At 42.8% G+C, this 16,660-nt stretch overlaps 1 protein-coding gene across 1 annotated transcript in view; it reads right to left on the bottom strand.

Moving 5' to 3' along the window:
• Positions 1 to 2,366: 2,366 nt before the first annotated feature.
• The window catches only part of WDR35 (WD repeat domain 35), a 108,916-nt gene continuing 94,622 nt past the window's right edge, over positions 2,367 to 16,660 (bottom strand). Inside the window, exons 26-29 of the mRNA XM_089657343.1 lie at positions 7,478 to 7,618; positions 5,541 to 5,697; positions 4,299 to 4,539; positions 2,367 to 3,554 (exon numbers count right to left, since the gene is read on the bottom strand). Coding sequence (XP_089513469.1) covers positions 3,404 to 3,554; positions 4,299 to 4,539; positions 5,541 to 5,697; positions 7,478 to 7,618 — 690 coding nt within the window. The 3' untranslated portion in view covers positions 2,367 to 3,403. The remainder of the gene's footprint in view (positions 3,555 to 4,298; positions 4,540 to 5,540; positions 5,698 to 7,477; positions 7,619 to 16,660) is intronic.

Consider the following 16,660-nt stretch of genomic DNA (forward strand, 5'->3'; position numbering starts at 1 on the left):
AGCGATATTATATATGTGTATGTTATTTGTTGTTTGTACCCGTAGTACAGCCCAGAAACAACAGTGCGCATTTTGTTGTCTTTTTTTTTATTTTTATTTTTTTACATAAAACACACTGTCACTGACATTGACATTAACACTAACTGACACTGATACCAATTTTTTTTTTAATCCTGACCTTTGACCCTGACCTTTGCCCTTGACCCTGACCTTTGACCCTGACCTTGACCCAAACACTAACCCTGGTACTGAACTAGATCAAACCTTGATCTAGGTATTTTTCTTTATTTTTTAATATTTATTTATCTTTTTTTTTTTTTTTACAAACTTTTTTTTTCTCTCTCTATGTCAGGAGTTCGAGAGATACAATGTATCTCTCTTCTCCATTCATAGAGAGAGAGAAAACAAGGGGGCCGGGCTGCACAGTGATTGATCACTGTGATAGCCAATCAGAGGCTATCACAGCGATCACGTGACCCGGAATCGGGAGTCCCGGGTCCCGATCGTTAGAACGGGACCCGGGGCTCTCAGTGACACCGCGGTCTTGGTGCTGGGAGCGCGCCGAGCGGCGCGCTCCCAGCACAAAGACAGGTACGCAAATATGCGGCCCCACGGAAAAAAGCCCAGGTCCGTGAGGCCGCATATTTGTGTTACGTCGGCGTCAAGGGGTTAAACTAGCGCAGCGCTGTATAGCAGAAAAATGGCGTAAATTGCAGTATTTATACCATAGTTTGTAGACGCTATAACTTTCACACAAAGCAATCAATATACACTTATTGGGATTTTTTTTATCAAAAACATGTAGCAGAATACATTTTGGCCTAAATTTATAACCAACTTTGAGTTTACGGTATATTTTTTATAGCTGAAAATAAAAAATATTGTTTTTCTTCAAAATTTTTGGCGTTTTTTTGTTTATAGCGTGAAAAATAAAAAGCGCACAGGTGATCAAATTACACCAAAAGAAAGCTCTATTTGTGTGAAAAAAAGTACGTAAATTTCGTTTGGGTGCACATTGCATGACCGCGCAATTATCAGTTGAATTAGTGCAGCGCCAAGTAGCAAAAAGAGACCTGGTCATTAAGGGGGGTAAATCCTCAGGAGCTCAAGTGGTTAAAGAGGTAGACACCTTGTTTTGTTGAGAAGTGACCTGAGAGGAAAGAGCAAGATCTGAAGTATTGGGTACCATTAGAAGTGTCCTTATGTGCTTATGGCCTATGTGATGGGGGTCATATCTGGAAGGTGAGGGCGTGGGTTGCACAGTGGTGGAGCATGAGTGTTAAACACTGGAGTTTGTGAAACACTAAGGAAGGATATTTTATTTGCACTCATGTTGTCACCAGACTGAAGTATTATTGCATATGTGTGGCATTTGAGGTGAAATTACACATATATTCATATAACAGACACAATTAAATAGTGCTTTCAAATTGTGACATCATACTTACATGCACGGTTTATATTATTATGAGTTTATTATTTTCATGAAGCACATATATGGGTATTGAAATGTTTATGTCTTTTTAAAATTTACTTTCACTGGCAGAGCAGCACCGTTTTTTTGGTTTATAGATATCTACTTCACTAACAAATGCGGCAGCCGTGAACATTGAATAAACTGTATGTAGCCTCAGCTACATAAAATATACAGCACCATGTACCGGCAGCAGGACAGGAACTTCCAAGTCCCACTCCCAGAACAAAATCGAGTTGGGCTGAGGGCTGCTCAGTCATTCATAGGAAGCTTTGTATTCTATGAATGAATACAAAGCTTTCTCTGATTGGCTGCGGCGGAGATCATGTCATCGGCGGAGATCATGATATCATCTGCGTGCCTCTCTGCTTCATTTCAGCCAATAAGGAAATTTCGTATTCATTCATAGAATACAAAGCTCCCTGAGAAGGGCTGAGCAGCGCTCAACCCTACTCTATTTTAGGAAGTACACTCACACTTTTAGGAAGACTCACTACTAGAACAAAGCGCTGTGCTTGCTTCATACAGTTTATACAGCCGCTGTATCTGTTGGCCCAGGGGCGGACTTACAACTCATGGGGCCCCCGGGCAATAGGGAATCATGGGGCCCGTGTCCTCGTCCACACTCAAACCACACCCAAAAAAGCCTATGAAAAGGTACCAGAGGCATCTCATGGGGCCCCCTACTGACCCCGGGCCCTCGGGCAGTGCCCGAGTGCTCGAATGGTCAGTCCGCCCCTGGGCCCAAGTAAACTGTTTAAAGTTCAGTGAAACCTGGAATTCTTCTTTAAGTGAACAGACGTATCACCTCCTTCCTGCTGTGCTCATAGGTCTCCAACTGGGTTTGGGACTCTCTTTTTATAAAGAACAGAATGCTCTGTAAAATCAGTGCCATGGTTGCACCCCATATTAATTGTTTATTTGTAAAGCAAAGATTTTATAAACATTATGAGAAAAAAAAAGATACAAAACAGTTTATAAAATTGTGAAAAACAAAATGGTCCAAAAAACATTACAGTTTCCCTTTAAAGAACAAAGAGAAGCCTTACATAGTTGCAGGGTTATGCCAGTGAACAGAGAGATTCAGTAGTCCTCTCTCACAATCACAGCCATTATCAGCTGCAAAACCCTCCACCACCATTGTCAGGTCTTCCTTCACACCTATGGAGAACACAGTGGGGTTGATTTTCTAAAGGTAAATATACAGTGCACTTAAAGTGAAGTTGCTTTAGATGTGAGAAGGAAGCTCTGCTGATTTCTTTCATGCAATCACGTGCAAGCAGAAATGTTGTTTTTTATTTTCCTTGCATATGATAGGGTATTCTTTGCACAGTAAAACTTTCCCTCGTTTACTAAGCTCTGAAGCAATCGCACATGCAGTGCAGAGTATATTTGCCTTTAGTAAATCAACCCCATAGGTTGCAGGTATTTGCAATGGCTGTGCCATGAGTTGAGGAACTCCAGATGACTGATCTCCGTTCTTAATAGGTAGCCCAAGTGCTCTTAAAGGAGAAGTTCACCTTTTAGAACATGTTAAATGTTACACCCCTATTTAGAGTGTAAAATGTTCCAGCACCCTCCCTCCCACCTCCTTTTTTCTTTAAAGGTGAACTTATTTGACTTATTTGACAATATATTTTCTGTGCTGAAGACTTCCTTTTAATTGTTCGTTCATCAGAACAAAAGGCCAACATGAAATGACTGTCCAACCTAAAGATGCAATGTGGAAATAATATAAATATATAATATATAATAATATAAATATATAATTATAATAATAATAATGTACATTATAGGTACTGTATGTTAAAATTGGCATTCCCATGGAAAACCATTCATATTCATTTATCCTTTGGTGATCAGCAACAAACTATCAGCATACAGATTTTAGTTATATATTTACACTGGAATGTCTCATACATAGGAATCTTATGAAGTGGAGCTATGACAGAGAGGACAGAAGCTGTATGCAGATATCTCTCGGTCTTGAACTCCGTGCTTGCAAACACTGCACATCCAGAACTGGTATTCTGTAATGGGTCTCCCTGAAGCAATGCATGTTGGCAACTTTCCTTCCCCGCTGTAGGAGGAAACAAAAAAAAATTATTTAGGAATTATTATTTATGTATTAAATATCATAGTCGCCTAAAGCCTCTTGCACACTGCAGCTTAAAAAAGCTAAGTACAGTGGTTTTTTTTACTGATCTAAAATACAGTCCATTACCTGTATACACAGGCACATAAATAAGCTTTGCATATTCTTGAGTGAAAAAAAAGAAAAATCTGCGTTCTGGGTCAGTATTTTGTGCAAATATGTGCATATGAGCATAAATATTTTGAATATTCAAAGATTTTGGCTATAGGAGTGTACTACATGCACATAAATACGTACAAATACGTGCAACACAAATGCCTTACAATACATCCAGAAATGCTGATGTTCAAACATCAGTACCATGTGCAAGCGGGCTAAAAGATTACATCTATGTCCCCAAGGTAACTTGACTTTTGGTCACATGATTTTAGAAAAGAGGATCAGAATCCCAAAACAGCTGTTCTGTCTAGACTGTTCTGCGTGAAGCTCATCCCCCCAATCTCTTCAGCTAAAAGTTCATATCTAGATATTTAGGCATACAATCATGGGACCAGCATCTTTACAGCTATTTACTCCAGTTCCACCAACAGGTATGCTTGTCTTCAAAAAATTGGAAACCAGTGAGAATCCATATAAATACATATACGGCATTTCATAAAATCCTGTTTCTGGTTTCTAAATCTAAAATATTCACAGGGTCTGTGTGTTGACATCACATGTTATACAAACCGTTCTGGGAAGACATCAGCCTCGGGATTCCGGCTGTCTTTTGGACTGTGTTTGGTGAAGATTTCCAGGGCAAGGTCTTCATATTGCTGTTTTTGCTCAGGGCTCAAAGTCTCTAAGGATTCCAGTTTAATAAAGGCCTTGGAACACGTACCGAATGCCCTGTTAGCACAGGCACAGAGTGCCAGCAAGGAATAGATCTCAACAGCAGGAATAATATCTTCATAATCTCTCAGGTGTATAGCTGGGAATCACAAAGACAAAAGGTAAAACTTGTGTGCACCAAACAGACTGAACAGTTATCTATTTCCTACACTTATCAAAAATGCAGACAAATATTTAACCCAAGTATTGAACTTCCCATGTTTCTTCCCTACAATAAAAAGATAAACAATTATTCCAGATATGTAGTACTCAATCAGTAGTTAAAATAATCACTTTAAATTGGCCCTGTATCAAAATCAAAAAGGAAGCAAACTGCAATAGAAGAGATAATAATTCTCAGAGCATGTAGAGGGGACACAAGAGTCTGACACTCTCAGTAGTGTCAAATGCTAAAGAGACTGACAGGGGTTGCAGTGCTGGAATAGAGGGACGGTTGTTGAAAATGTCCACCAGGAAGGGGAGATCTCTTCTATTGCAGGGACCTTCTTTTTGGATTCTATTACAGAACTGACCGGATCTCTTTAAATTACACAACATATATGTATGTAGTGTATAGTGATGACACTTTTTTCCAAGGCATCATAAATAGCTACAGCTCCTTGTTCCTTCTTCTCCTCAGACATAACAGTTTGAACCTACATTTCAACAAAAAGCCTTCTATATGAACTAATTGTAACCAAAGGTGCCAATTACTCCCAGAATTGGTAAATCAGTTTGGGTGAATGATGATGGACTATAATAACTGAATTCTATAGGGTTTAGTCGATTCAATTGATGTGAATTCTTGAGATATACACCCAACTAGAGGAAGCCAATGAAAGGAAGTCTCATTCCTATCTGCTGCATCTGCTCAATGTAGAAGAAAGCTGGAATAGACACATTTGCATAATGGCAGTAGGATGAGGGCAAAGCTGAAAACTCAAATCTCAGTGGTCAAGTCACAGAGATGTGAGAAGCAACTGGGGGCATCTACCTATGACTATCCAAAAGTGAAATATATACATAATAACCTCTTGGGCATCTCCACAGTTGTACTTTTTCTAGTTTACCTGCATTAAAAATATGCAAGTTTAGACTCACCTGTCCTCATAGCAGCATCTACATAGCCTTCATAGAGCTGCCTCTGAGCCAGCAGGAAGAAGTGATAGGCCTCAGCCCCTCTCCAGGCATTGTCAATTATCCGATTATCAGACAGGAGACTGTCTTCCTCTAACAGGCCAGCCAGTGCCGACGTAGCCTGAAAAACAGAAGGAACATTACATAACCAGTATCAGCAGAAGGCACATATGATTAGTGCAATAGGTTGTCACCTTTTTATTCTGTATTTTTGGGTTTTTTAATTTTTTTTACCTTTTTGTCAGAGTATAGATCTAGGTTTGCCCAAAATATGTTTAAATTCAGTTACTGTTAACTGACTCACTACCTCAGCTGGAAGTCGATTCCAAGCATCATCTACTCTTTCAGTAAAATAATACTTTCTAAGGTTAGTTTTGAACATTCCTCCTGCTAGTTTGAGGTCATGTCATATTCTTGATCTTAGCTTCATCGAAAATACTACCCTCCTTCATGTCCTTAATATATTTAAAGGTTTCAATCATTTCCCCACTTTCTCCTCTTTTCTCAAGTCTGTACATATTAAGTTCCCACATTCTCTCTGACTTTTCACCATTTTTGTTGGCTGTTTCAGCAGGGTGCTTTAAAAACATGCTATGTACTCCTCTGGCTTTAGAAGTCTGAAGCCAGCAGAACATAATAAAATGAATGGAAGGCGGGAGGAGAGCCAGTCACTGTCAGTCATGTGACCAGCCTCTCCTCCAGTCACAAAGTACTTTCTGGTGTGATAGGCAGAGTAAATTCTGAAAGGTACAGAAGGTTCAATATGATTGCCAGATTTATGACTGAGTTAAAAAATGTAGACTGTGGTATTGACCAAGGCTGCTGAGCATAAGAGATGGATAAGAATTAATAACTGAGCCCCTCGTTGTTATAGAGTTAGAAAAATTAAACCCTCAATGCTAAGGAGAGAGGAAAGCGGCTTAAAGCGGAACTAAACTCCCTAGTAAATTCACCGCCACTGTCCAGCAAGGTGGCGGTTACATCCCTCTGCCACTGTCAGCTTTTCCCCAGGTGCCAGGTTTTTAACCTTTTGATTGGCCAGAGGGGGATGACATCATTCTGCTCATGTGCACAGGAGTCAGTCATTCCGACACAGTGGAACTGTGCTGGGAAGCCGCGGCTGAGCTGCACATGCAAATATGGTTTGAAGTTAAGACATGTCTCCCCTGTGGAACAGAGATATTCAATTCACTCTCTTGCTGGACCAAGTCCTGCAGAATCTTGCTCACAGGTTCAGAGTCAACAGAGCTTCATCTTGCTGGTTTGCTCAGTAAGGGTGAGAGAATATAGTAGCAGGTGAGTGTTCTCACTGCTCTCTCAACAATACTGTCCCTGGAGAGTTCCTGCCCTAGTGACAGGATCACTGGAATGGTAGAGGTGTTAAAGCCTACCTCCAGGCACCATAGCTTTACCAGATTTACAACAGTAAACATGCCTTTGCCTCACTAAAGCTCAAGGAAAAAGGAAAAAAGGGCAGCATACTGATGGTGTCTTAAAAAGTCCAGTGAACTTTAATGAGCAAGCAGAGCAGCATAAAGCACACACTGTAGACCTCCCACCTGAGATCACACCGGAACACGTTTCACCCATGAACAGGCAGGTTGGTTGTACTGAAGTCGATCCATCAATCAATTGCAGTAAACCAGCCTGTCTGGGATTTTTTGCCAGATAACTGGCAGTGACTATAGCCACCAATGGTGATCACTGTGTTCTGTCGGTGGGAAAGGCTCCCTGTACTCCCCGCCGGCAGAACACAACAGTGCTGCAGAAGGGATTCCCCCATCAACAATGAATGTACCAATTTTGGTAACTGTGTGTTGTTTGCATTGAAATCCAGGTGCTTTAGTTTTACCTTTTGCCATCAGCTATCAGTCTGAGCACATCAAGATAGATTATCATACCTCAATCTGCTTTCCTTTCAGCTTTCCTTTCTGTGTATTCTTCACATGTGTATGATACTGCTCCACCAATAATGCTGCCAGCACATACAGCTTCTTTACACGGAGTGGCTTTGTTCGTTTCTTGGCTTCTTCATCAGCAATCTGGAATAAAACACAATATACCAGTTAATGAACTACAAAGGATCACTGACAAGAGCATTCATTGCAGATTTTCAGTAACTTCTATGACAGGGGTAGGAAGACAATGAATTGAGTAGGTTGCTGCCTCTACAATCACATAATCACCTCTTGCTAGAGGCATGTTGGTGGTCTTTTGCAACCTACAGGTGGGTGCACCTACCAAGCTTTAATACCTTCTGTTCTCCCGTATAATTCCTACTTACTGAAAGTACAGATCTGGTGTTGTATAGTCAAATGACTGTCCTGCAAAATGTTACATCTGCTAAATCATCAGCTACCAAAAGATTTCCCATTATTCCTTTGATTGTGAGCATTCAACATTCAATGATTGGTTCTATTGCACAAGTCACTACCACCATTTCTACTCAAATTGTAGTCAGCCCTCCACTGCTGAACTATATAGAAATAATTTTATTTCCCTAGAAATACCATAAACAACCCAAGTTTATAAACTACACTAGTGAGGGGTACAACGCCTGTATGCTTCTTTTGATGTCTGTGTCTCCACCAGTTGCTTTTACTATCTCTATCTGTCTTGGTATCCACACTCACTAAGACTGGCAGCTTGTGTTGGTCACAGCTAAAAGGGATTTTCCTCACTTTTGAGGAATTTCTTCTCTCTTCCTATTTTGTCTACAAAACAACAAAAAAACAATATGGGGATTTTAAACATTCTGTACTTTATCCAATATGAAAAAAAAAGAATCCCCACCCCCTTCAATCACATTTTGTTGCCAACATTTTGTTGAACACTAACATGTCCGAATAAAAATTCAAAAACATATCACCGAGTTGGAAAAAGAATCACCCCCCCCCCCCCTTCCTAAAAATTACTCAATCAGGTATAGCTAATTACCTTCTCACTGGCAATTTGACTTTCAACTGTGATCAGATGTGGTCATTTTGATTGGCTCAGCGTGAAAAGCTTTCTTGGAGCATATGAGTCCCTGGTAGTGCAAATGGAGCAAATGGTCAACTATAGGTGGCAAGACACTTTCAAAAGATCTCCGGGATAAAAGTTGTGGACAGTCACAAGTCAGGAGAGGGATACAAAAAAAATTCAAAGGCTTCATAGATGCTTAGATGCACGGTGAAGTCTATTATTAAGAAGTGGAAGGTATTTGGTACAGCACAGGCCCTCCCTGGATCAGGACGTCACTCCAAACTGGATGAAAGAGCCAGGAGGAAACTGGTCCAAGAAGCTTCCAAGAGGCCTACAGCAACTATGAAGCAGTTGCAAGAATTTATGACAAGGAATGGTCATTCTGTGCATGTGAAAAGAATATCACAAATTCTCCACAAATGTGGCTTGTATGGGAGGGATGAAAGAGAAAAGCCACTCTTCAAGAAAGGACGCATGCAGTCACGGTTGAGCTTTGCCAAAATGCATCTTGAAGATTCTGAGGCCACATGGAAAAAGGTGTTATGGTCAGATGAGACTAAAATTTAATTATTTGGCCTTAACACTAAACAATATGTCTGGAGGAAATCCAATGCAGCCCACCATCCAAATAACACCATTCCTACAGTAAAGCATGGAGGTGGTAATATCCTGTTATGGGGGTGTTTCTCTGCAGCAGGGACTGGAACACTTCTCAGGATAGAAGGAAAAATGGATGGGGCAAAATACCGTCAAATTCTTGAGGAAAATCTCCTGCCCTCTGCCAGAAAGTTGTCAATGGGAAGAAGGTTTACATTCCAACATGACAATGATCCAAGGCACACAGCAAAAATGACCACTCAAAGGTTGAAGGAGAGAAAGGTGAATGTCCTTGCATGGCCTAGTCAGAGCCCAGACGTAAACCCCATTGAAAATCTGTGGAATAACTTGAAGACTGCAGTCCACAAACAGTCACCATCAAATTTAACTGAACTTGAGCAGTTCTGCAAAGAAGAGTGGGCAAATATTGCAAAGTCTAGATGTGCAAAGTTAGTAGACATATATCCTAACAGACTAAAGGCTGGAATTAAAGCAAAAAGGTGGTTGAACAAAATACTGACACAAGGGAGTGATCCTTTTTCCAACTCAGTGATTGTTTTTTTTTTACATAATGGTTTTATATCTTACACTTGGATGTTACAAGTTGCAAAAAAGAGTAAATACAGCTGGATACAACAAAAACTGTGTCTGTCTTCATTTCAGGCTGCAAAGCAACAAAATTTGATTATTTTAAAGGGGGGATTGTTTTCTATACCCATTGTATATATCTGGACAAACATTTTATTTTCCCATGTAATATACTTACCTAATCCGCCAATCCTCTGAACGTAACACAGATCACTGCCACTCCTCCATGATAGCAGTCTTGTGAATGGACTGATCATGCCGCTGGATGTGGGGGAGTGCAGTTTTTCCAGAGGATCAGAGGATGGGGCAAGTGTAGCTTTTGCATGAGCCACTGGACAAATGAGACGTGAACCCATACAGTCAGGGCACAGACCCACTGCATGGGGATATAAAGAAATTGGCTGGAGTTCTGTCCAGGCCCATATGAAGTTTTGCCACTGAACATCTGAATGCTGCAGAGGAGGACTGGTTGAAAGTGTTGTGGTCAAATGAGACCAAAATTGAGCTCTTTGGCATCAACTCAACTCGCCATGTTTGGAGGAGGAGGAATGCTGCCTATGACCCCAAGAACACCATCCCAACTGCCAAACATGGTGGTGGAAACATTGTGCTTTTGGGGTGTTTTTCTACTAAGGGGACAAGACAACTGCACTGTATCAAGGGGACAATGGACGGGACAATGTACCATCAAATCTTGGGTGAGAACCTTCTTCCCTCAGCCAGGGCACTGAAAATGGGTCGTGGATGGGTGTTCCAGCATGACAATGACCCAAAACACATGGCCAAGACAACAAAGGAGTGGCTCAAAAAGAAGCACATTAAGGTCCTGGAGTGGCCTAGCCAGTCTCCAGAACTTATTCCAATTGAAAATCTGTGGAGGGAGCTGAGCGTTCGAGTTGCCAAATGTCAGCCACCAATCCTTAATGACTTGGAGAGGATCTGCCAAGAGGAGTGGGCCAAAATGTCTCCTGAGATGTGTGCAAACCTGATGGCCAACTACAGGAGACGTCTGACCTCTGTGATTGCCAACAAGGGATTTGCCACCAAGTACAAAGTCATGTTTTGTGAAGGGGATCAAATACTTATTTCCCTCATAAACATCCAAATCAGTGCATAATTTGTTAGACATGCATTTCTTTTGAATTTTTGTTTTCTCTATTCTGTCTCTCTCTGTTACAATACACCGACAATTCGATTTTTAGACTGATCATTTCTTTGTGAGTGGGCAAACATTCAAAATCAGCAGGGGCTCAAATACTTATTTCCTTCACTGTATCTGCAATTAGATGTTTTTCTGCTTAAATGGCTCTTCAACACATTTTGGCAAACACACTCAAATGAATGTGAATTATAGTGCTATACATTATAAAAAAAAGTCAGTGTCTGGTTTTGGGTGCATTATGGTACATTAGCAGCCCATTCACAATGAAGAGGATGCCTTTATGTAATGTAATGCACCAACAGTGATATGAGGGGACCCTAAGCTATGGTTCTTTTACTTGCTCTAGCACATAATTCAGCTTTAATACATACTACCTGCCAGGGGCGGACTGACAACTCATGGGGCCCCCGGGTAATAGGGGATCATGGGGCCCCTGTGTCCTTGCCCAAACTCAAAAAAGCCTATGAAAAAAGGTACCAGGGGCATCTCATGGGGCCCCCTACTGACCCCGGGCTCTCGGGCAGTGCCCGAGTTTCCAAATGGTCAGTCCGCCCCTGCTACCTGCCAATTTTACCCTGAGCAGAAACTTTTCTTGAGGTCACAAATCCATATTCCATAAAATACCTGTTAGACCAGCGGTTCTCAACCTGGGGGTCGCGACCCCTTTGGGGGTCGAACGACGCTTCCACAGGGGTCGCCTAAGACCATCGGAAAACACATATTTCCGATGGTCTTAGGAACCGAGACACCGCTCCTCGCCGCCGCCACCGCCGTCTCCAGGTGTGGGTGGGATGACATGCCGCCCCTGTCATCTGGACACACCTCGAGATCAATCCTCGCCTGTGATTGGCCGCCGGCACTGTAGCTCAGGAGAGGCACACAGGCGGCCAATCACCGGCAAAGAGGTGGAGCTTGGAGAGGAGGAGCCGAGCGGCACCGCGAAGATCGAGCGAGTGAAGAGGAGGAGAACGGCCGGAGAAGGAAGACATCTGACAGGTAAGTGTTGGTACCATGGGAGAGGGAGGGAGCGAGCGAGCCCAGGCTGGAGCAGGGGTCTGCAAGGTAAGTATCATTGGTGTCAGTGGGAATAGTGCCCCATCATTGGTGTCACTAATACCAATGATGGGGCACTATTCCTCCCACTGACACCAACGATGGGGCACTATTCCTCCCACTGACACCAACGATGGGGCACTATTCCTCCCACTGACACCAACGATGGGACACTATTCCTCCCACTGACACCAACGATGGGACACTATTCCTCCCACTGACACCAATGATGGGGCACTATTCCTCCCACTGACACCAACAATGGGACACTATTCCCCCCACTGACACCAACGATGAGGCACGATTCCTCCCCCAAATGACACCAACGATGGGGCACGATTCCTCCCCCCACTGACACCAACGATGGGGCACAATTCCTCCCCCCACTGACACGAAGGATGGGGCAGTATTCCTCCCCCCACTGACACCAAGGATGGGGCACTATTCCTCCCCCCACTGACACCAAGGATGGGGCACTATTCCTCCCCCCACTGACACCAATGATGGGGCACTATTCCTCCCACTGATACCAATGATGGGACACTATTCATCCCACTGATACCAATGATGGGGCACTATTCCTCCCACTGACACCAATGATGGGGCACTATTCCTCCCACTGATACCAATGATGGGACACTATTCCCCCCCACTGATACCAATGATGGGGCACTATTCCTCCCACTGACACCAATGATGGGGCACTATTCCTCCCACTGATACCAATGATGGGACACTATTCCTCCCACTGATACCAATGATGGGACACTATTCCTCCCACTGACACCAATGATGGGACACTATTCCTCACACTGACACCAATGATGGGGCACTATTCCTCCCACTGATACCAATGATGGGGCACTATTCCTCCCACTGACACCAATGACGAGGCACTATTCCTCCCACTGACACCAATGACGGGGCACTATTCCTCCCACTGACACCAATGACGGGGCACTATTCCTCCCACTGACACCAATGACGGGGCACTATTCCTTCCACTGACACCAATGACGGGGCACTATTCCTCCCACTGACACCAATGACGGGGCACTATTCCTCCCACTGACACCAATGAAGGGGGCACTATTCCTCCCACTGACACCAATGACGGGACACTATTCCTCCCACTGATACCAATGACGGGGCACTATTCCTCCCACTGACACCAATGACGGGGCACTATTCCTCCCACTGATACCAATGACGGGGCACTATTCCTCCCACTGACACCAATGACGTGGCACTATTCCTCCTACTGCAAAATTACAGTTATGAAGTAGCAACGAAAATAATTTTATGGTTGGGGGTCACCACAACATGAGGAACTGTATTAAGGGGTCGCGGCGTTAGAAAGGTTGAGAACCACTGTGTTAGACAATAACAATAAAGAAAGGTGTATGTACAATGAACTACCACTAGATGTCAGCACTTGTTCATTTTATGCTCAAAGCAGATGATGACAGAGTGTGTTGGGCTGCATTGCTCAACTCAGGCTCAATGCAATAACAAGCAAAAATCAATTGTTTTCTGTAGTCTCAGTTCACATTGCGCTGGTATGCACTTTGTGAAAATGGAACATGCTGCATTTAAAGTGTTACTAAACCCAAGACCCTCCATTCACCATATCTGGTCTCCCACAGTACATAGAACATGGATGTACAATTATTTTAGTAAATATAAACTGCTAAATACCTTTTCTCATCAGCAGTTAGAGCAGTCTTGTGACTTCAGCTGAGCACTGGTTAAAGGAGGTATTTACGTTCTGCTCTAGGAGGATGCAGGACCCCTGACCTCTGTCTGGACAGTGCTGATTGGCCCTGCGCAGATCACATGCACTCTTCCAAAGGAAGAAAAAAAAACCCTCTAGCAATACACACTAAACTGAGCATGTGCAGAAGGGCTACAGGTTCAGTCTGTCTTTTCAGTGTGGACATTTGAACAAGAGGAGGGGCAGGGAAGTCAGGATCAAACAGCCCTTTTACACAATGCAGCAGATTAACCCCTTAGGTTCCACAGTAAGTATAACAAGCATGCTTTACTGCATATACAGACTGATTTTACTGTTGTGGGTTTAGTAACACTTTAAATGCTACAAAATATGGTGCATCATGTTACAAGGCATCATAAGTGCATTGCAATGCATGTTAGGGAAAGGAAAACAATGTAGACAATGAACGCAAAACGTTAAGAAAACGGATGTGCGTCAACATGAGCTAAATACAGTGGATGTGGTCTGAATCCAGACATAAAGAAACCTCTGCTGATGTACAATGCAGACTACAATTGCTGACCTGTTCTGCAAAACAAAAATAGGATTCTAGTACTCATTGTAAAATTCTTTACTTACGTCCAATAGTGTCACAGAAAGTCTTTAAAGAAGTACTAAACCCTCTCTTTTATGGCCAATGAAGCTGAAATCTTAGCCAATGTTTGATCCGCAGTTGCCAGATTGCTGCACATGTGATCAGCTATGACACCACTTGGTTATGAGCGAACATAAGCACACTAGCAACTATGACAGTTCTCATTCAAGGCATGCCATGCAGGTAACTGTTTTGGAAAATAGTTAAATTAGTGGGTTTAGTTCCGCTAGAGCCTTTGGGTTATGCTGCCATTTCAGGAGGATTTCTCTAGTAGGCAGCAGCAGTATAACCCAAAAGGTTAAAGGCGTCCTGTGTCCCTCAATGGATGAGAATAAAATCGTATTTGGCTTTAATATCTTGAGTGAATGACCTGCAACAGGTATGCAGAGTCTCCAGCATGATACACTCTGAACTGATAGAAACCTTCTCTCTGTGATTTTAGCCACCTGGGCTTGGTGAAATTTTGTTAGGGGGTTTGAATAAATGTCGGGTGACTAATATAGGATTAGGAAGGGCATATATTGTAACTTATGGAAAGGATAACAGTGGAGAGTCTGCATACTCACAGCTCAGGAGCTCAAAAAGCATTGAAACCAGAAACATCCTGGTAAAAAGCATATTAGAAGGTCAGCAATGAGAGCCTACAAATTTATTTCCGTATAGTATTCCTTTAAGCCTTGTTCTTACCTTGAGCTTCATGTAAAAGCTATAGCAACAAAATCCGTTTGATAATATTATGCATTAGGCACAACGAATTACTTCATTGCTACATTGTGTTCCCAGACGATGCAAATAGATGGAGGATTTATTGCTGTCAACATGATAATTCTCCAGTAATACCGACAATTCCCATCAAAACAAATCTCAAAGCTGTTCAGGCACAAAAAAAATCTAACAGAGGATTTAACTTATCTAAATGCAAATACTGAAACATTATAATTAATGGGCCATCAGAGCAGTGTCAGGACTGCAGTGGGACAAGAAAAATGCCATCACCAGACAACATTTTATACAGTCATAGGGAGCAAGTTTGGAAGTCAGAAAACCGTGCATGTGACCCACATTATTTTAGCTACGCAAAAGTTATATCTTCTTCGTGCAGACTCCACCTCCGCAACATTGCCAAAATCCGCATGTTCCTAACCCCAGAAACCACTAAACAGCTCATCCACTCCCTCATCATATCACGACTTGATTACTGCAACTCCCTCCTCACTGGCCTGCCTCGCCGCTGGCTATCCCTGCTTCAGTCGATCCTGAATATGGCTGCCAGACTCATTCACCTTTCCAACCGCTCCGTTTCCACCCCCCTCTGCCAATCCCTCCACTGGCTTCCGATTGCGCAACGGATCAAATTCAAAATCCTAACACTGATGTACAAAGCTGTCCACCATACTGCCCCGAACTACATCACTGACCTAATATCCAAGTACCGCCCAGCACGCACACTCCGCTCCTCACAAGACCTCCTTCTCTCTAGTTCCCTGGTCTCCTCCTCCCATGCCCGCCTCCAGGACTTCTCCAGGGTGTCACCTATCCTCTGGAACTCCCTGCCCCAACCCATCAGATTATCACCTACTCTCCTCTCCTTTAGGTGCACCCTGAAAACCCAACTCTTCAGGGAAGCCTACCGCACCCCCTGCTAACTTGACAACCTCCTCCACTCTTCCTACCACCCCATCCCCACAGCTATCTCCTCCTGTGCCACCATCCCCTCCCTCCTAGATTGTAAGCTCCAAAGAGCAGGGCCCTCGATCCCCTCATGTTTTGCATTGTATTGTTGTTGTTCTGTCCCCCTTTGTAATATACAGCGCTGAGCAAACTATTGGCGCTTTATAAATACTGTATAATAATAAATAAAATTCCAAAATACAAATTAACAACTTCCCCAAAAGCACAAATTGATGCATTTGTGCTCATAAATTCAGTAAATTTGTCACAAAGTCCAGCTCCTAACAATACTCAAATTGCAGTATTGGGTGACTTCTAATATCTCCTGCAGATTTAGTGATGAGGTTTCCCAGTCGTTGTTTGTCCCTGCACCTTCCCACAGGACCACATCAGATGTGTCATCATTTTTTAGCTGCGATCATCAACTGCTCTGTGAAATTTACAAGCATGGAGGGGCTTTGCAATGGCTGTAAATGTTAGACAAGAATGAGAAATCCTGTGGGGACAACAAGCCAATGGAGTGCCTAAGAAAACAAATACAGTTTGGTCCATATACACTGCTCATAACAATTAAAGGAACACTTTTTAATCAGAGTATAGCATCAAATCAGTTAGACTCCTGGGATATTGATCTGGTCAGTTAAGTAGCAGAGGGGGTTGTTAATCAGTTTCAGCTGCTT

The sequence above is a fragment of the Staurois parvus genome, unplaced genomic scaffold (genome assembly GCF_062004578.1).
Source record: "Staurois parvus isolate SC_StPar_1 unplaced genomic scaffold, SC_StPar_1.0 ptg000985l, whole genome shotgun sequence".
NCBI classification, from domain to species: Eukaryota; Metazoa; Chordata; class Amphibia; order Anura; family Ranidae; genus Staurois; species Staurois parvus.